This window comes from Macaca thibetana, chromosome 11 (assembly GCF_024542745.1).
Source record: "Macaca thibetana thibetana isolate TM-01 chromosome 11, ASM2454274v1, whole genome shotgun sequence".
Lineage (NCBI taxonomy): Eukaryota > Metazoa > Chordata > Mammalia > Primates > Cercopithecidae > Macaca > Macaca thibetana.
In genome coordinates, this window is record NC_065588.1 from 14,556,208 (window position 1) to 14,576,928 (window position 20,721).

The window sequence follows — 20,721 nt, forward strand, 5'->3', positions numbered from 1 at the left end:
GGTTCAAGTGATTCTCCTGCTTCAGCCTCCCCAGTAGCTGGGATTACAGGCGCGTGCCACCACAACCGGCTAATTTTTTTTTTTTTTTTTGTATTTTTAGTAGAGGCAGGGTTTCACCATGTTAGCCAGGATGGTCTCGATCTCCTGACCTTGTGATCTGCCTGCCTCGGCCTCCCAAAGTGGGATTACAGGCATGAGCCACCGCACCTGGCCCTAGGTGATATTTCTAAAGGCCACCTTATATTTTAAGTAAATTGAACGGTTCCAGTTATAAAAATAAGTATTAACAACTCTATTCTAATTTCTTATTAGTTACAAAAATTTCCTGTTCACTTTTCTGTCTTCTCCACTAGAGTACAGATTTCTTGAGGATAGGCACCTAACAGGTCTACAACACCGTGATTGCTAAATAAATACTGAACTAATACATTAATATAATGAGAAGTTACATTTAAAAAACCCACATGGTACCATCTAATATTATTTTCAGGCTCTTCTTGCTTGCAAAACATATGCACATTTACTCTTTTTTTTTTTTTTTTTTAAGAAGGAGTCTGGCTCTGTAGCCCAGGCTGGAGTGCAGTGGCGAGCTCTGGGCTCACTGCAATCTCAGCCTCACAGTTCAAGCAATTCTCCTGCCTCAGCCTCCCGAGTAGCTGGGATTACAAGCACGTGCCACCATGCCCTGCTAATTTTTGTAATTTTAGTAGAGACGGGGTTTCACTATGTCGGCCAGGCTGGTCTTGACCTCCTGACCTCAGGTGATCCACCCGCCTCGGCCTGCCAAAGTGCTGGGAATTACAGGCGTGAGCCACCGCACCTGGCCAAAACATATGTACATTTATTCTATCATTTAGTGCTTCCAAACTAGTTCAACTATAGTCATCATTGCCATTATACAGGTGAGAAAACTGAGTAACACACTTACTCCAAGGAACTGGCAAGGAAGCTGCAGTAGTCGAACTTGAACCCAGATCTCTTAACCAGTAAGGTAGCGACTTGTCCACTACTTCCTGTGGAATTCATTAAAGGCCGACTCCCAGCATGAAATTGAATGAATGGGATGAATACAACTTCTAGTGAGAGAGTATGATAAAAAGTGCTTGCTCTGTTACCGAGCAACTGAAAAAAAATTTTTTTTTTCATTCCATCATTATTAATACAATTCAAAGTACATTCTGTGAATTTAAAACATAAATGATGAATAAATCAACATACTCCTGGCTTTTTTGAAAATTTTTCCCTCTGCTCTTTAACTCTCACCTACCTCCTTCCTTCTTTCTTTTCTAAGCCTCATAGAGGGCGCTCACAAAGTGCTACTTATTGATTGAAGAAGCTCCACTCAAAAAACACACCTCACACTGCAACTGAGAGACGCAGCGCCACCACCTCGGGCTTCCTTCTCTTTTCCACGCAGGAGGCGGGGCCAATTTCCCTCATTCAAATAAAAAACCAGAATTTGCATGGGGAATGGCTAGTCCTTGAGCTTATTGGCTGATAGCACAGTGGGCGGGGTACATAGCACGAGCCCGGAGCCCCGCCCACAATAATTTGCATAACGGCCCCGGCGCGTGCAAGGGAGAAGCGGGTTTGTTTTTGAATCTGCGGAGGCGGCGGCGGTGGCAGCGGCGGCGCGGAGACTGAAGCGCGCGAAAAGCTGAGGCGGCAACGTCGGGGACGGCTGCGCGGGACGGCTCTGTAGGAAGGAACTTGGTTCCCCCTCCCTCAGCTTCCGCCCCAAAAGGTATATGTGAATCCCAGGGGCTGTTAAAACCACAGTTTCTTAAATTACTATTGTATTTCTGAGGAGTCAAGACCGCATTATGGCGGCTGCGGGAGTTGTGTTTGCGCCTGCGCGGTTGCGGAGCTGCGGGCGGCGCTGCATGGGAGCACGTGATCTTGCGGGGTCGGGCTCTAGCTGCAGTTGTGCAGCTGGCGGGGCGGTGGCTGCGCAAGCGCAATATTCATTTTCGAGATCTAATGTTCTTGTTGGACGCCATTTGGGTTCTAGATTTAATTTTCCTCGTTCTTGAGGGGTTTCTTTGTGTTACCCTTAAAATCTCACATTTTTCAAGAAAAACATTTCTCTAATGTTGTACTCCTGGGCCGACCTCAAGCTCTTCTCTGTTTTTTCGATTTTTTGAGAAGCTGTGGACTTAATTTTCTGTGAAACTGATTGTCTTTTTTGGTTCTTGATTATAATTTCAGTTTTAAAGTATTGCTGGATTGAGGTTTATATTTAGGGTGGTAAAGATCAGCACCTAGTGGTGTTCTCACGGGAAGTGCATTTATTTGGACTGCATATTTGCAAATACATTTTTAACCCTATTTTTACCTGTTGTGTTATGAATGTGTGGAATGTTTACAAAACAGAAAGAACTTTAGTTTTGGGAATATTGGGGGAAAGGGAATAGTGGAAGAAATTACAGTGTGATCGAAAATGAAATCCCAATCTGAGGATTATTTTGGTTTTAAATATTTGATCCTAAGTAAATGAAGTTTTAATTTTGATCAGTTTGTATGTTTCTGGGCATTTGGATTTTACATGTTTTAAGTTCTTTAGGTGACTTGTTCATTACTGCTTCAGCTAGATAATTGTTGCTTTTTAAATTAATCAACTCATTTTCTTAGCATTTTTGTTTGCTATGATATGTAAGCTATAACATTTATTTGGTAAATTTTTCTGATGAAGAATTCTAGAAAGAACATCCATTACCCTGAGGCCTCTTTGAGGAAAGTGGACCATTAATAAAAAAAAATCTGTTCTTTTAAACACTATACTGTATACATGTGTGTTAGATGCAGCTGTGTTTGATTTTTTAATTGTAAGTATGTTCCTGGTTTTATTAATAGTTTTTTTAGGGAAAGTAATTATAAATATGCTACTGATTAGTTTAAAATGGTAGTGTCAACTATAGTTAAATCTTATGTAACACATCTGGGGGAAGTTATATAAGATTTGTTATGATTCTCCCGTTGTGCAAATTCTTTCTTACTAGGCAAAAAAAAATGCAAATGTTTTCCGTAGATTTCATCTGTGGCTCATATATACAACAACTGGTTTCTTGGTTGGTTGTAACTCTTTAAGTTTGAATCAGTCTACTGTCAAATGAAGACGTGCCTTTTGCTTTATAATCTCTGTTAATTTAGGGAAATTTTTATTGCCTAAAACAAATGCCATTAGTAAATATTAACTAGATGTAATTGAAAGTAATACTTTTGGTTGGTGGATTTTTAAATGACGTCACATATGAGATAGAATGGAGTTAGGAAAGATTCTTCTTTTTTTCTCAACAGAATATTTGACCTGATGTAGTTCCTGAATCTCTAAGGTCCTCTACACACAAAGTATATTTAGAGGACAGTTGTGTAATTTTCTCCCTTTTATGTTTCTGGGGTGGTTACCTAGCAGCCCCTTTCTACCACATGCTATTTCAGGCATTTTAGAGTAGAAAATACACATAAATGTTTAGGTTAACAAAAGAACTTTGATCTTAGGGCATGGTACACCTTACATTTCCAGAAAAATGAAATACTTTGGTGTATATATTTAAGCGTATGTTTTCATTTGAATATACAGATGATTGCTTCTTAGGTTAATATTGAAGGTAGTAAGAGGTATTTGAAAATACTCGAATATGAAGAACATTTCTTGATGGGACAATTTTGATGTCATGTTTCTTACAAGGCAGATATAACCATATAAACTTAATAAGATTAATTGCCTGAACACCAACTATTAGTTTATTAGTACTTTGTTGATAACAAGTGTATTTTAAAATTTTAGTTTGGTGGTTATGATGCCACAAAATTTTGACACATATCCAACATATGTAACTATTAAGACTAGGTTACTCCAGGAATGAATACCAAGTTACTGAAGTTATTTGAAATCTTTGTGGTTTTGTAAATTTAAGATTTTGTATGTAGTTTAGAAAAGACAGATTTGAATTATTAAATAATTAGAACTATTTTTGCTTTAAATTAGGATTTGCATATGTGATAAATGTATTTAAATATTTTTAAACTTACTCATTATAGAACATTTGGAAAATGTTGAAAATTAATTAACAATGCTTAGAAATAACCACTCTGAAGGTATTGGTGATTTGTGACTTCACTTTTCCATGGTTGAGCAATCTATAAATGTTTATTAATTAGTTTTTCATTGGTACCATAATTTCATTTCTACTCTTTTAATGTTATGAGTGTCTTCCCATTAATTCTTCTAAAATATGTTTCATGGTTACATGATACTCTATTGTAATATCCCACATGATCAAATATTCTTTTTAAACACGTTTTTAAATGGTTACATATTATAATCTTTAAGAAGAATGTACTGTGACTTATTAAACCTTTCATTTTTTGTTTCCTGTTTTGCTTGTTGCTCATTTCTCTATTAAAAATAATGCTACAGTGAACATTCTTGTACTATACCTCAGAATATTTCTTTGAAATTACTTTCAAAGGACTTTTAAAGTAATTTGCAAAATTGATAAAAACTTTTTTTTGGAAAGCATTTTTTATCATATTCAATACCACCATCTTATGGGTGAAAAATAGTGGCTCATTAACTTTTTTTGATAACTAATGAAGTTGAATTTGTTGTTGTTTTATGTGTGCATTTTTTTTCATTTTCTGTGAGTTAGCTGTTTGGCTTTTTGTATATTTTTCTATGGTGAGTGTTACTGTTTTTCTTATTTGTTAGTAACAGCTACTTATGGCTTTGAGGTCCTTAGCTTTTAATATTTGTCACAGTAATTTTAAAATTACCTTTTAAAGGGTTTATGATTTTATATGTTAAGAAGTTTTGCATTTTTATGTTGTAAAATGTACTGCTTTTTTTTTTTTTTTTTGAGATAGGATCTTGCTCTGCTGTGCATGCTGAAGTGCGGTGGCAGTGATCTCTGCCCACTGCAGCCTCGACCTGCCAGGCTCAAGCAATTCTCCCACCTCTGGAGTAACTGAGACTACTGGTGAAGGCTATCACACCCTGCTAATTTTTTTATTTTATTTTATTTTTTTATAAACACAGTCTCATTATGTTGCCCAGGCTGGTCTTGAACTCCAGGGGTCGAGAGAGTTTCCCACCTCAGCCTCCCAGAGTGCTGAGATTACAAGCATGAGCCACCATGTCCAGCCTGCACTGCCTTTTTCCTTTGTGATTTCTACAGCACTTGTCTGCCTAGAAAATATTACCTGTTGTGAGGTGAATTACATATTTATATTGTATTTTATTATTACTGTTTTTTGGGGTGGAGTCTAGCTGTGTCTCACAGGCTGGAGTGCAGTGGTATGATTTTGGCTCACTGTAATGCTCCACCTTCTGGATTCCAGCGATTCTCCTGCCTCAGCCTTCCAAGTAGCGGGGATTACAGGCGTGCATCACCACGCCCTGCTTTTAGTAGAGACAGGGTTTCCCCATGTTGGCCAGGCTGGTCTTGAACTGCTGACCTGAGGTGATCCGTCTGCCTTGGCCTCCCACAGTGCCGGAATTAGAAGTGTAAGCCACCGTGCACAGCCTTGTTCATGTGTTTTGTTAATTTTTTTACTAGAACTTTTTCTGGAAGTTTTAATAAACTTAAAAAATACTCTTACATCTATGTGGACATGTCTGTATTTTGACATATTTTGTGTTAAGATAAGTTACTAATTTCCATTTTTTCCAGATATCTAGTTTCCATAGACTTGATCCATTTCTTATTGGTTTGGTTGCTAACTTATGAGCTAGATTTGAGCAAACAATTCTGATTCATATACTAGGAATATTTAACCTGGGGTCCATTGGCCTCTAGGGGTTCTACCGATCCCTCGATATTTGATATACACCATTTTATGTGAGTCTGTGTGTGTGCATTTTTTTCCCCCCCAAGATGGAGTTTCGCCCTTGTTGCCTAGGCTGGAGTGCAATGGCACGATCTCAGCTCATCGCAACCTCTGCCTCCCAGGTTCAAATGATTCTTCTGCCTCAGCCTCCCGAGTAGCTGGGATTGCAGGCATGTGCCATTACGCCCTGCTAATTTTGTATTTTTGGTAGAGACGGGGTTTCTCCATGTTGGTCAGGCTGGCTCGAACTCCCTACCTCAGGTGATCTGCCTTCCTCAGCCTACCAAAGTGCTGGGATTACAGGTGTGAGCCACTGCGCCTGGCCTCGTATGTGCACTTTTCTGGGGAAACAGTGACAGCTTTCATTAGCTTCTCAAAAGAACATATAATACATAGTTTAAACAGAGATTGACAATGACTGTATCTGGGCCTTATTCTTAGAGCATTATTGCATTGTTTTATTTGCTGTAGGATTGTACACAATTTAAATATGTGTTTGTAGTGCTATATCCTATATAAAATGCAGTAGCCACTCACAAGTCCATTTTACAATTTTTTTAGCTAATTGTGGCTGTTTTTGCAGATGAACTTTAGGTTCATTTGGTTAATTAAGAAAAGAAAAAGCTAGCTAATGGTTTTGGTTACAATTCCATTAAATTTACATTGGGTGAATTTATAACCTTATACTATTTTTTTTTTAAATTCATGAGTATTACACCCTTCCTGTAGACTACCAAAATGTACTATTTGCTAGGAACTCTGGGAGAATTTGTGGTATCTGTGACTTTTCAGGAAGATGTTTTCTTGGTGCAGCTATAATTTTAGTAGAGATGAATTAGGAGATGATATAAGATTATATTTCTGTTTTTAATCTGCCTTAGGACATGATGACATAAAAATAGTGTCAGTGTGAAGTTAGACATGGTAAAAATAAGTCGCAAAGTAAAGTATTGTACAATATTTGAAATCAAAATCCTTTTTTCTTAAACAAAGACAATTTGAAAAGGTACCTTATTCCTTTTCTGGCCACAGTGGACCTTAATCTCATAATAAAGATAAAAATTTTTTATTTTAATTTCCTTAGTATCATTAAATTATTATATTTTCTCATAAGGATGTTTCCCTAATTATTAGAATAAGTTTATTCTTCATTAAATCTCTTTTTTATGCTGATTGCATTGAAAAAGATTATCTCCATTAATAAGGGTGTATTTCAGCTATAATTCTACTATCTTAAATAATTGATTCAAGAGTCAGTTTATTGCCAAAAATATCATTTTTATTGAGCTAAACTTGTAAATTAGTGGAGGCATGAAAAGAAGAAATCAAGGAAATATAGAACTCTAATGATAAAATATTATTGGCTTTATGAAAATAAATCTGGAAACTAGATATAAAATATTAAGATATTTCCTTTAGTGGAACTCTCTTTTAAAATTCTTGCATGTTTGACCTTATATTTTATTAGAGAGGCCAAGACTATTTAAATGTTGCTTTGCCATGTTCTTTCTCAGATTGTCCTGCCGTCCACAGAGTAAATCAGGGGCTTCTCCAGGCATTTTAATTTGTTGAAAACAAAACTAAGTTATCGATGATTTCATCTTGTGTGGTGGAAACCATTTTGTATTGGAGACAGAGTGAGTGCTGGGGAGCATTTTCAGTTAAGAATGAGTAGATCAGGGCTGCTAGTGCTTGTTTATATGGTGTGAATGTTTTCAATTTTAAGTTTCGATCATTTGGATTTTAGAATCTTTAAGAAGATGACTCCGGTACCTCAGCCACTTTTCAAAAAAATGCCAGAGGCCTAAGGGAACTGTTATTATCTTCCTGAGATTCTTTATAGTTGACCTATATGAATATGAGAATCTGTGAAATGAAGATGACTTATTAAACCATCAGAAATATGCACTTATTCATGTCTGCAGTTTTCCATTGCTCAGAGTATTACAAGAAACATTTTGTGTTCTTTTATATCCAATAACTGGTAGTAACTAGCTGTGTTTAGGAGAGAGGATCCCTTTGTATGATGGTGATGTGAGGTAGTAATGCCATAATGTCTTACTATATATGATCCGTTCTCCCTATCTTTGTTGTTCGTATAGCCCTATGCTACTTGGGGGAAATATTATCTGGTTTGGTACCTAGAAATTATGTGTCCATCACTCCTGGCACTTTAACATTCTAATAAGAAATTTGATTTGTATGTTAGAATAGTTATCCTCAGAACTGTCAAAGCTGTAAAAGGAACTTTCTTTGGTTCAGTAATTCTCAATGATAATGCCTACCATTTTGTAGTAGGATAAAGCTAAAAGATGGAAAGGGAATCTGCTGTTTTGAGGACCAGGAGACTTTGATGGAACAATAAAGAATGACTTGACTGCTGCAACTCATTCCCAGCTAAGGCTTTGGAGCCTTAGATGTATATCTGCCCTGTTACTCTTATTAGATAGAATGTCATAGGAAAAGAAAGAAATAGTAAAAAGCATAAGGGAAAAGAGGGACCACTTTTGAACTCTTTTGTTTCCTTTTAGGTGATAAATGTCTGAAGTGAATTCAATTTGAGTGAAAACTAAGCTGCCACAGTATAGGAGACTCCATTTCTGTTGTTTAAAGATGATAACGTGTTTTTTTCTTATGTAACCATACAAAGTAAGACTGTTTAGAGTTGATAAGTGATTTTGCCTTAACATATAGCTTCCATCACTAGCGGAAACATGATTACTCTCTAGTTCTACTAGCTAGAGGCAAGGAAGAAAGAACAATGGGAGTGCATACTCTTTTGAGAGCATGATATGGAAGTGGCACATAGCACTTTGACTCATAGTTTATGTGTGATCATTTAGTCATTGGGACATATTTAGCTGTGAAAGGAAGTCTGGGAAATATATCTAGCTGGATAATCATATACTTAGCTAAAACTAGAGAATGTTATAAAAGAGAAATGGATATTAATGAATAGCATTTTCTGCTATATAAGGAATTGGGAGAAGTGGTTTCAAAGTACTTCATAATTTGATACTGAAAACTATTTCTCTGTTTTAAGATTTAGGTTCAGTTATAGTATAACTCTGTATGTCTTCCATTGAAATGGTATTTTGGGGGTTTTGTGTTCGTGATTTGTGACTGGGGTCCCAGTTATTATAAATATTTATATTTGATAGAATTCTCCTCCTCTCTGCTTGCTACTGAAAACATTAAATTATGATTAGTTTTGCGAGATTTGGAATTCCTAATTTTTGAAACTCAGTGTAGTATTTTTGAACTTTACAGGTTAACTTGCTTAGTTCAAAAGGACTGTAGATGAATTAAGTGACAAATGTTTGAACAGTTTATGTTTGCATTATTTTATACAGATTATTTTTTTCTCTTTATAACTGTATGTATAAAATACACATTTTCCGTGATGGAAAATGTGACTTTTTTTTTTTTTTTTTTTTTTTAGTTGAGACTAGGGTCTCACTCTGTCAGCCAGGCTGGAGTGCAGTGGTATGATCATGGCTCACTGTAACCTTGACCTCCTGGGCTCAAGGGATCCTCCTGACTCAGCCTCCTAGGTAGTTTGGACTACAGGCACATGCCACCATGCCCAGGTAATTTTATAATTTTTTTCTGTGTGGAGATGGGGGTCTTGCCATGTTGCCCAGTCTGGTCTTGAACTCCTGGGCTCAGGCAATCCTCCCCTCTTGGCCTCCCAAAATGTTGGGACTACAGGTGTGAGTCACTGTGCCTGGCCAAAAATGTGACTTCTAGGAGCATTGTAATATACACTGGTAAAAAGATTGTGGTTGTAAATCCTCTGCACATAGGCAAAACTTAACTGATCAATAAGTAAATAGTTAAAAGTAGCTTTCTATGGAATATGACAAGTAAAACAAGAGATGTTTTTATAGGGTACAGAAAGTGGTGAGAGTGTTGGAAGGATATCAAGGAGATTTTATGGGAGTTGTATTTTAAACAATGAATTAGACAGATAATACTAGTAAAGGGAATAAATAGTATGTTCAAAATCTCAGAGGCCAGAAAGAAAGGTAGTGTGTTAGGAGAACTCTTAATAACTCTGTGATACATATCCTTGGTTTTTGTGAATAAAAGTCATAATTGCCATGGCACCCACATAATATGCCTAATAAAGCATGTTGTTACTCTCAGCTGGAAATTCTCTATTTTCTCTTTGCTTTACTTTATATATATATTTAAAGGCATTTATTCCTTTCCACTTTTATGTTTATAGTTATTTGTGTAGTACTTTATAAGCTTCCTGGGGTTAGGAATCATATCTTATTGATATATCTGACAATTTTTTAAGACAAATTCTTTCCAAGGTATGATAAGACCACTATTAAAAGTATAAGATTGCTTTCTACAGTATTAAAGTATTAATATTCAATAAATACTTGCTTATCAAAAGAATAAAATTCCTACGTTTTAGGTGGAAGTGAAAAAAAGGGAATAAGATATTCTAATTATTTTCTTTTATTTAACTCATTATCCACAGATGTCAGAACTTTTTTTAAAATCAGACATGTAATTTACTCAAATGGCAAATACCACATGATAAATTGTCATATGGGAAGATTTGACAGGCACTTTATGTATGAAAAATTATAAATAGTTTTAGGGAAAAAAAATCTTCAATGTCATTCATTAAGAACCAGAAGAAAATTAAGAAAACAAGGAAGCACCTTTGCTTGCTTATTAGTAAAAAGTTTCTAAAATATGACTGTGAAGAGCCTGCGTATATAAATTAATAAGGGTTTGAGGAAAAGATGGAATGATATTATTTTGTATTTTAGGTTTGTATAATCTTCTTCCCCCACCAAACTGACTTTAAATGATTTAAACGTTGAAAGATAAAAGTAAATAAATAAATGAAGAAAGAAAAGAAGAACAAAAGAAAAGTCAAAGAATTTTCCTAAAATCAGTTAGTTACACAGTGAAGTGGAAAGAACAGTAGTTTTGTATTGGGACCTGGGCAATTAGTGTCTCCTCTCAGTGTTCTTTATCTTTAAAATGTGGAGTTACCTCCTACAGGGTAACGTTTTGAGGGTTAAATACGATTAGATATATAAAATGCTTAGCATCTGTGCCTCACACATATCTCTAGTTTTAATCAATCGGTGAATCAATTAGTCATTCATGAATATTTATTAAGAAGCAACTATGTGCAGGGAGCCCTGCAATGCAGGGAGATTTATAGAAAATAATATTCTTGATTTCTGGAGCTAGAATTTAAATGCATTTAAAAAGTAACTTGGAAAGGTGGGTTTCATAATACCACTCACTAGTAAGGTAAATAAGCATTTGGGAAAGTAGTTTACTTGTAAAGGTTTGTGATGGAGACCAGTTTTAGGACTGACTCATTTAAAAACAAATGGGTATTTAAAGGGAAAAAAACCCACAAGATTACTAAATTCACTAAATTTACAGTAAACATCTTCCTGGTGAAAAAGCAGCCATTTTCTCACGTTAATTGTCATATCTGCAAGGTTTGGCAGTGTTCATCCTTGGCAAAGTTAGGGATGAAGACATTTTGGGTACTAAGTCCACATAGAATTACTCCTTGCTCTCCTTTTAAAAAATCTGCTGGACGTGTTCACTCAAAATTGATACCAAGTATCATTTTTCATCGATAGCCCTTCCTTGAAATCAAGCTGCAGCCTCTTAAGGCATAGATTTGGCCATAAAGTTTGTTAAATGATTTTCTGAATTGGTATATTTTCATGTTTTCTTTGGCCATTTGAGTCACATAGGTCTATTGAGGTATTGACCTATGATGTAGTAAGACATCCCTATTGTGTGCTTAACAAAACTATGTCCATTTGATATGAAGATAAGAGTTAACCTCTGTATGGATGTTTTGTGAAGTACTATAATTGACTTATTTATTTATTAGCTTGTCTCCACTATCAGAAACCAAGTCATCTGACTTATCTCAATGAACTTTCTTTCATCTGCAGTACCTATAATTGTAGGGTATCTTGGGGTTTTCTGAGATTCCCACATTTATCAGTATTCCAGGTTTTTTGGAAAATACTATTCTTTATTCCCTTCAAAGCTTGGAATCTATAAGCTATAGAAGAGATACTAAATTGATTTCTCGTGAAGATTTAGTAGGCATGATTTCTATATTTAAGATGCAGTCCTTGGGAGGCTGAGGCAGGAGAATCGTTTGAATCTGGAAGGCAGAGTCTGTAGTGAGCCAAGATTGCGCCACTGCGCTCCAGCCTGGGCGACAGAACAAGACTCCATCTCAAAAAAAAGAAAAAAAGATGCAATTTTTGTTCCCTGTCATACCTAATTAAAGGAAATTTGTGCTTATTTATTTATTTGTTTGTTTGTTTTTTGAGACAGTGTCTTGCTCTGTTGCCCAGGCTGGAATACAGTGGCATGATCTTGTCTCACTGCAACCTCTACCTCCCAGACTCAGGCAATTCTTGTGCTTCAGCCTCCCGAGTATCTGGGATTATAGGCATGCACCATCACGCCCTGCTAATTTGTGTATTTTTAGTAGAGATGGGGTTTCACCATGTTGGCCAGGCTAGTCTCGAACTCCTGACCTCAAGTGATCTGCCCGCTTCGGCCTCCCAAAGTGCTCTGCTTATAGATGTGAGCCACTGAGCCCAGCCTGAAATTCATTTTTAAATTTCACATTTCCAGTGTGGTTATGGTTACAAATTTGATTTATCCAATTTTTTTTTTTTTTTTTTTTTGAGACAGAGTCTCACTCTGTCACCCACGTTGGAGTGCAATGGTGCAATCTCGGCTCACTCCAATCTCTGCCTCCTGGGTTCAAATGATTCTCCTGCTTCAGCCTGCCGAGTAGCTGGGATTATAGGCGCCCACCACCACACCAAGCTTATTTTTCTATTTTTAGTAGAGATGGGGTTTCACCATGTTGGTCAGGCTGATCTTGAACTCCTGACCTCAAGAGGATCACCTCAGGTGATCCACCTGCCTCAGCCTCCCAAAGTGCTGGGATTACAGGCATGAGCCACCGTGCCTGGTCTGACTTACCCAATTTTATCCTGGTAGGAAGGAGAACAGATTCTTACTGAAACTGTGTAAACTGAGTCATAAAAAGTAAAAAGATTGAGTATGATACTTCATACAATATTTAATAATTGTTCTAAGCAGTCTCTGGACAAGGCTGAACAACATATTCTGTATTTTTCTTTTCTTTTTTTTTTTTTTTGAGACGGAGTCTTGCTGTCACCCAGGCTGGAGTGCAGTGGCCGGATCTCAGCTCACTGCAAGCTCCGCCTCCCGGGTTCACGCCATTCTTCTGCCTCAGCCTCCCAAGTAGCTGGGACTACAGGCGCCCGCCACCTCGCCTGGCTATTTTTTGTATTTTTTAGTAGAGACGGGGTTTCACTGTGTTAGCCAGGATGGTCTCGATCTCCTGACCTCGTGATCCGCCCGTCTCGGCCTCCCAAAGTGCTGGGATTACAGGCTTGAGCCACCGCGCCCGGCCTTTTTTTTTTTTTTTGAAATGGAATCTTGCTGTGTCGCCCAGGCTGGAGTGTGGTGGCACGAACTTGGCTCATCGCAACATCCGCCTTCAGGGTTCAAGCGATTCTCCTCCATCAGCCTCCCGAGTGGCTGGGATTAAAGGCACATGCCACCACGTCCAGCTAATTTTTGTATTTTTAGTAGAGATGAGGTTTCACCATGTTGGCCAGGCCGGTCTCCAGCTCGACCTCAGGTGATCTGCCTGCCTCGGCCTCCCAAAGTGCTGGGATTACAGGTGTGAGCCTCCATACCCGGCCCGATATTCAGTATTTTTCTATAGAATCATTCATAAAATGTTTTTGGTGGCTTCTTTAGCTTATAACCTATATTAAAACCTTTCACAGGATATTTCTTCCCCTGATCTCTGAGGGGGAAAGATACTACTATTTCTATAAAGTACACCTTAAGTTGGAGGTTAGAGATAGATTGAGAAGAAAGTATTCTTCTCTTATGACTATTTAAAATAAAACATTAACCACAATTAAATCATTCATTTAGTCTTAGGTAATTCTTGTTTTTTTGATCTTGTGTTAAGCAACCTACTTACACAGAATTGACTGGTCTGTAGAACATAACCATGAAAATCATGATCCATTCCCTTGATACAGTTATGACAGTTGTTGATTCATGATGTCAGCTTTATACCAGGATGCCTGCATCTATGAGTCTCTTCCATGTAAATAGTAATAGTTAAGACGATTTGGTACAGTTACTAATAATCTTTTGATGTTTATTTAAAAGACTTAATTTATAAGACACATTTCCTCAGGTAGGTGGCAGCAAAAATCTTGACTCATGTTTAGTTCTTGAGTGTCACTGCTTCTGTGTGGCCTAGTTGCTCACCTCATCTTGTATACAACTGTCATCTGTATAATTTTATTCACCATTGATACAGTTTGGATCCCTATCCCCACCCAAATCTAATGTTAAATCATAATCCTCTATGTTGGAGGTGGGGCCTGGTAGGAGATAATTGGGTCATGGGGTGGATTTTTCATGAATCGTTTAGCACCATCCCCCTTGGTACTGTCCTCCGCAGTAGTGACTTGAGTTCTTGTGAGATCAGGTCATTTAAATAATGTGTAGCACCTCTTTTCTTTCTCTCGTTCTCGCTTCTGCCACGTGATGTGCATGCTCCCCCTTTGCCTTCCATCATGTTTGTAAATTTCCTGAGCCCTCACCCTGAGAACCCAAGCAGATACCACTGTACTTCCTGTACAGCCAGCAAAACTGTGAGCCAATTAAACTTCATTTCTTAATAAGTTACCCATTTTCAAGTATTTCTTTATAGCAGTGCAAGAATGGACTAATACAACCGTTAGTGAAGATTTCCTTACCTGTCTTCTAGGACCCTTGTTTTCCAAATGCTTTGTCTTTTTATCGACTTATTCTGTCCTTGGCAGGAGAATTCTTAGAATTTTCCCTGCTGGTAGAAAGCTACACATTCTCCAGTAGCTTTTTGAGAAAGGGTGCATGGGAGATACAGGTTTTAAAGACCATGCATGTTTGAAAAATATCATTCTATATTTTCATGCTTGATTGATAGTTTGGCTGGGTATAGAATTCTAGGTTGAAAGTCTTTTCTTTCAGAATTTTAAAGACACTGCTCCATTATTTTCTTCCTACTGTTATCACCACTGAGAAATCTGAAGCCATTCTGATTTCTCCTCTCAGTGGAAGCTTATAGAATTGATTATTAGTCTTTAGTCTTATGGCATTTCAATGGAACGTGCCCTTGTGTGGATCTGTTTGTTATGGTCTGCTGGCATACTTTGGGCTCTTTTGGTCTGGAAATTCTTGCCCTTCAACTCTGGAAAGTTTTCTTAAATGATTTCATTGGTGATGTCTTTGTGTTTGTGTGTGTGTGTGTGTGTGTGTGTGTGTGTGTGTGTGATTCCAATTTGAATTTTTTGAATGGATACTCCAATTGTATCTTTTCTTCTGATTTATAATTTTGCCTTTTTGCTAAGGTTGGTTTCTTCAGCTTTATCATCGAGTCCTTCTATTGAGTTTTTCATTTTTTTCTATCATGTTCTTAATTTTCATTCCTTTTCTGTAGCATTGTATTCTTCACTCAAGAATATAACATCTTGTCTGCATATATTAATTTTTTTTGAAGTTTTCTTATTCCTGCATAGTCTATTGCTTCATGTATTTTTTTTTGCTTTCGTTTTTCTTTGGTTTCTGTCATGTTGGAAACTTTTCTCAATTGCCTTTCTTAGCTAACTGCATAATGTGATGTGGAAGATTAAAAAGTTGATTGCCTTATCTAAATTAGACAGTTTTAAACTTCCCTTTAGGCTGATCTGGGTGAGCCATTTTGGGAGAGTTCTCCAGAGACCTTAGGTCTTACGTCTTGTGCTGGTCAGACACCCCCAGAGAATAGTCGTCCATTTTTATAAATAGAGAAATAGGCTCTGATTGCCAGCACTCTGGGAGATTCATGAAGAGGACTAGGGATCTCTGCAGTCTGGACTTGGTCCTTCTCTTTTTGATATGGTACTCTTAGTTTTTTGGTTTTTTTTCTAGACAGAATCTCACTCAAGCTCAGGCCGGAGTACACTGGCACGATCTTGGCTCATTGCAATCTCTGCCTCCTAGACCAAGGGATTCTCCTGTCTCAGCCTCCCGAGTAGCTGGGATGACAGGTGTGTGCCACCACGCCCGGCTAATTTTTGTATTTTTAGTAGAGATGGGGTTTCACCATGTTGGCCAGCCTGGTCTTGAACTCCTGACTTCAGTTGATCTACCTGCCTTGGCCTCCCAAAGTGCTGGGATTACAGGCATGAGCCACCGTGCCTGGCCAGATACTCTCATTTTTAACTGCAGATATTGTCTTCAGACTTTTGTTAGGGTTAGGAGGAGCAGATAGTCACTGTTAAATGTGTTTGGTAAAGGCATCTAAGATCTCTTTCTGCTTCTTAAACAGCAGTCACTATTTTGGCCATTTTATCCTTCTCTCTGCTCCCTTCACTCTGACTTTCAAAGGTGCTTAGTAGTTCTACTTCCTATGATTTTTCAGGTTTCTGCCAGGTAAATTGGAATGGTTCTTAACTTGTTACCACTGCAGCTTGGAATATTGTGTTTTAGAGATTGCTACGTTAGTTACAGCTGGTCCTGCTTATTTATTTATTTATTTTTGAGACCAAGTCTCACTCAGTCGCCTAGGCTGGAGTACAGTAGCTTGATTTCGGATCACTGCAGCCTCCACCTCCCAGGTTCAAGCAATTCTTGTACCTGAGCCTCCCTGAGTAGCTGGGACTAAGGTGCGCCACCACACCTGGCTGATTTATGTATTTTAGTAGAGATGGGGTTTTGCCATCTTGGTCAGGCTGGTCTGGAACTCCTGGCCTTGAGTGGTCTGCCCACTTTGGCCTCCCAAAGTATTGGGATTACAGGAGTGAGCCATCACGTCTGGCCAGTCCTGCTTATTTTTCAGCTTCCCAAATCTTTGTGGCTGTTACCTCTTATTTCTCTCTGTTTTTTAGGATTTATGCCTAAAAAAAAAAACAAAAAAAAACTTTATTGTAGTTTTAGTGGGATTTGAGGGAGTGAAATTAGGTGTTCTTAGTTCATCATCTTAATACCATTCTAACATGCGTTTTAGATTTTAATATGTGTAATGTTAATAATAACTTACAATTAGAGCATCTTAATTAAATAAACAAAACATATATTTCCTCTCAACCAAATACAGTGAAACTTTTTCTTTAGATGCTATAGTTTTCAATAATTTGCATATGCAAAGTTTTCAAATAGCATAATATATAAAAAAATGTAATGGTTGACTAGAGTTAATTCTAGTTGTTTTTTTTTTGTTTTCTCTCATTACTAATTATGTGACTCCTGGCAAATGATTACATTCACTGGTCTTAAAATTTGAGATTGTAGCACTCTTATTTTACATGGTCATTGTAAGAGAGAAATAAAAAAAAAATTGAATGCAGCTTGAGCAACATAGTGAGACATTATCTCTACAGAAAATTTTAGAAATTTGCCAGTTGTGGTGGTGTGCACCTGTGGTCCCAGTTAATCCAGAGGCTGAAGTGAGAGTCTCTTGAGCCCAGAAAGTTGAGGCTGCAGTAAGCTGAGCCATGATTGCACCACTGCACTCCAGCCTGTCTACAAACAAACGAAAAAACAAAAAGACTTGTGAAAGTGCTGATTTTTAATTAGGAAAAGATTAAACATTGGATAGTCATGGAATTGTTTCCTGAACATTAGAAATTGGTTGCAAGTAGTTATGATTCTATAAATTAACAATGATTGGTCTCATTACAAATGACCCTATATAAAACAAATTTCTTGTAATCTGTGACATTATACAATCAAGCTGAATCTTGCTTTTTTAGTAATATTAATAAAAATTAAAAGTAAATCACTTAGGTTTCCTGTAGATTTTCTCAGAGTCATCTATCATAAGCACATAGTAGTTCCTATGTAGTTCCTGAAAAGTGCCCTACAAAAGTTATTTTTCCATCTTGGATTCTGAAGTGCAGATGTTTTTAGGCCAAGACTAAAATCTTAGTAGACATATTAGTTGACTACTTCTTAGAAAGTAGGAGTTGAGATCCTAAAAATGAAGGTTCTTTTGAGGTTTTTGTGGTAGAAACAAAAACACTGAGAATTTTAGCTCACTATTTATTGAGCAAATAACTGTGTTTTATCCTATGGAAGAGAATGGAAAATGAATTAAGATGTGATTTATATCCTTATATAAAGATTATTTGCATAAAGATACAAGTAATGAAATGTGGTAAGTATAATGATGATATGCGTAAAAGATATTGAGAGAGTAATGATACCTGGTTTGGGGATGTGCATAGTAAGGAGAGATTAAGGAAATAATTTTTAGTGATAGGGTAATATAGGTTGAATCATGTAGAGGATATATCAAGTAAACTATAATAGGATAGTTTCTTTGGGATAAAGATGCTGGCCTCGACACTTATTTTATCTGAATAACAGCCTAATTATTTTCCTTTTCTAAACTGTTTCATCAGACACAGAAACAGAACCAATGTGTGAAGGGATGGATGAAGCTCTGTCAGCTGGTACTAAGTGTTGTCTAAGTTGCATTTCTGCTTGTATCAGTTCTGTGCAATTTTATTGGAGAATTTTGGATTTTCAGATTAGGGATGTCCAACCTGTATTATTAGTAGCCAGCAGCTTTCTGTTGGTAGATTATGTTTAGATTAAGAAAAAAGTAGTCAGGATTTACATCGGAAAAGTATTTGGCAAGAGAAGGGAGGCTTGAAGAAGATATCATCCATTTGACAGTGAGTTCCGTAATTTAAATCTTTGTGGATCAGACTTCCTAAAAACAATTTCTTATATTCCAGAATGTAAGAAAGTGTTCATTAGGCAGCTCTGAATATTTTGGCTATTTGTACCTTCTTTCCCCGCCCCCCAATTAAACATAGATTCCAGTGCTTAAAGTAATATCAGTTCTATTCCAGCCTTTTTCAGTTTACCAAATCTTGCTTTTGCTTTTAATTATATTATTTATTTATTTATTTTTTGAGACAGAATCTGGCTTTGTTGACCAGACTGGATGGAGTGCAGTGGTTAAGTTCACTGTAGCCTTGAACTTCTGGGCTCAAGTGATCTTCCTGCATCAGCCTCCTGAATAGCTGGAACTACAGGTTCACATCACCACACCTGTTAATGTTTAAAATATTTTTTTTTGTAGAGAAAGAGATCTCGCTTTGTTGCCAGGCAGGTCTCAAACTCCTGGCTTCAGGAGAGCCTTCCGTCTCGGCCTCCTAGAGTGTTGGGATTATAGGCGTGAGCCACCGTGCTTGGCCTAAGTCTTGCTTTTAATGAAGTCTTTGCTTGAGAATCACAGTTATATTTTTGAAGAATTAATATGACTTGGATCAAGTATAACTTTTTTTTTTCTGATATACTTAAAGCAGTTGTTACCTACATTATTCATTTTGCTTCATGGAAAATACATAAGGACCTTTTAAAGATAAGTAATTTAAAAAACTTTTGTTATGGAAAATTTCAAATATATACCAAAATAGAATGAGATAATGAATTCTGTGTGCCCATTGCTCAGCTTGAACCATTGTCAAATCATAGGGCCAATCTCGTTTTAGCTATATCCCTATTACCCCCTATACCCTTAAAACGTTTTAGTAAATACCTATATTTAGTGATGGATAGAGACAAAATACACAGGTTAGCTAAATTTTAGGAAGGTGGACTGAGGAAGAGAGAAAGAAAACGTGGAGTCTGTCGCTGATGTGAACAGGTTCTCCCTGTGCTTTTGTCCTTCCCTTCTTTTTGATTGATGTGTTTCTGCCAACCCACATTTGTTGGGTCTCAAATTTGTCTTGCTAATATACCCATTATTGGACTGAGTTTTTACCCTTTTTAAAAATTCCCTTCTTTCCATCAGAAAGAATCTATAATTCTTTGTTTTTATTTGCTTTTACTCACATCAAAATGTTGGGAGGTCTGTGTCAGGGCAGGAAATGTAATTTGCCCTGGGACTAAACACTCACCTGGGGATGTTAATATTTGTGACCATTTGTACTACTGAAGAGAAGAAATTGTTTTTATATCTATGGTAAATTACTCAAAATAAGCTTTTTGCCATCTTCTAGAGACCCTGTTGTCAAGGTTCAAAAATTTAATTGTAGGCTTTAACTGTTCTGCTAGATTTGAGCACTTTGGGGCTTAGATTCTGTGGAGAAAATCTTTAGCCTTCTATAAATTGAAATTAACTTGATCAATCAAGCTATTTTCAGGATTTAAACACTTTTCTAGAAATTATAAAATTGAAATTCTTTTCATGATAAAACTATAAAAGGTAAAAAAAAAAAAAAAAAAAAAAAAAAACCCAAAAAAAAGGCCTTGAGCAAGGTTTAACTTTTTTTTTTTTTTTTTCTGGACTGAAATGGAGGCTTTCTTTCAAGCGAATTCCCTGATGTTTGCTCTGTGTGATTTGGCTCTATCTCTGTAACTGCTAATATGTGGCATGGATTTCAAGTTGTTTGGGATCTGGATGTGCCCAAAGTCTGTATTGCAAGACGGGATTCACAGGCATTATGTTACAAAACTGGCTTGCTGCCTTCTGTTTTCTTTTTCTGTGTCCTGTGTAGCTGCATTGTTTGTTGCAGTATATGCATTAGCTGTTGCCTATGTTCAGTTTCCTGCAGGCTGACAAAGTGGGAGGGGCTTTGTTTGTTACATAGCTGAGTTTTCACTGTGTGAGTTCTTGAGTGCACATTGCAGCCATCTTAATTACACTTTTGTGCAACTGAGACTGTGCAGCTGTCTCAAAATGGCTGCTAACCTAGTCTTTGTAGCTGCTTAGGCAGCAAGTATGCCAGTGAGGAGACTTGTCACATGCATCAGGACCAGAGGTAAGAA

General features: G+C 37.0%; 1 protein-coding gene across 4 annotated transcripts in view; it reads left to right on the forward strand.

Moving 5' to 3' along the window:
- Positions 1-1,685: 1,685 nt before the first annotated feature.
- The window catches only part of ATF7IP (activating transcription factor 7 interacting protein), a 134,972-nt gene continuing 115,936 nt past the window's right edge, over positions 1,686-20,721 (forward strand). For 2 of the 4 annotated variants that reach the window (XM_050749356.1, XM_050749357.1), the window contains exon 1: positions 17,158-20,714. In XM_050749356.1, coding sequence (XP_050605313.1) covers positions 20,698-20,714 — 17 coding nt within the window. In that variant the 5' untranslated portion in view covers positions 17,158-20,697. Of the gene's footprint in view, positions 1,745-17,157; positions 20,715-20,721 lie in introns of those variants that run through there. The other 2 variants (XM_050749365.1, XM_050749358.1) reach the window with 2 other exon arrangements.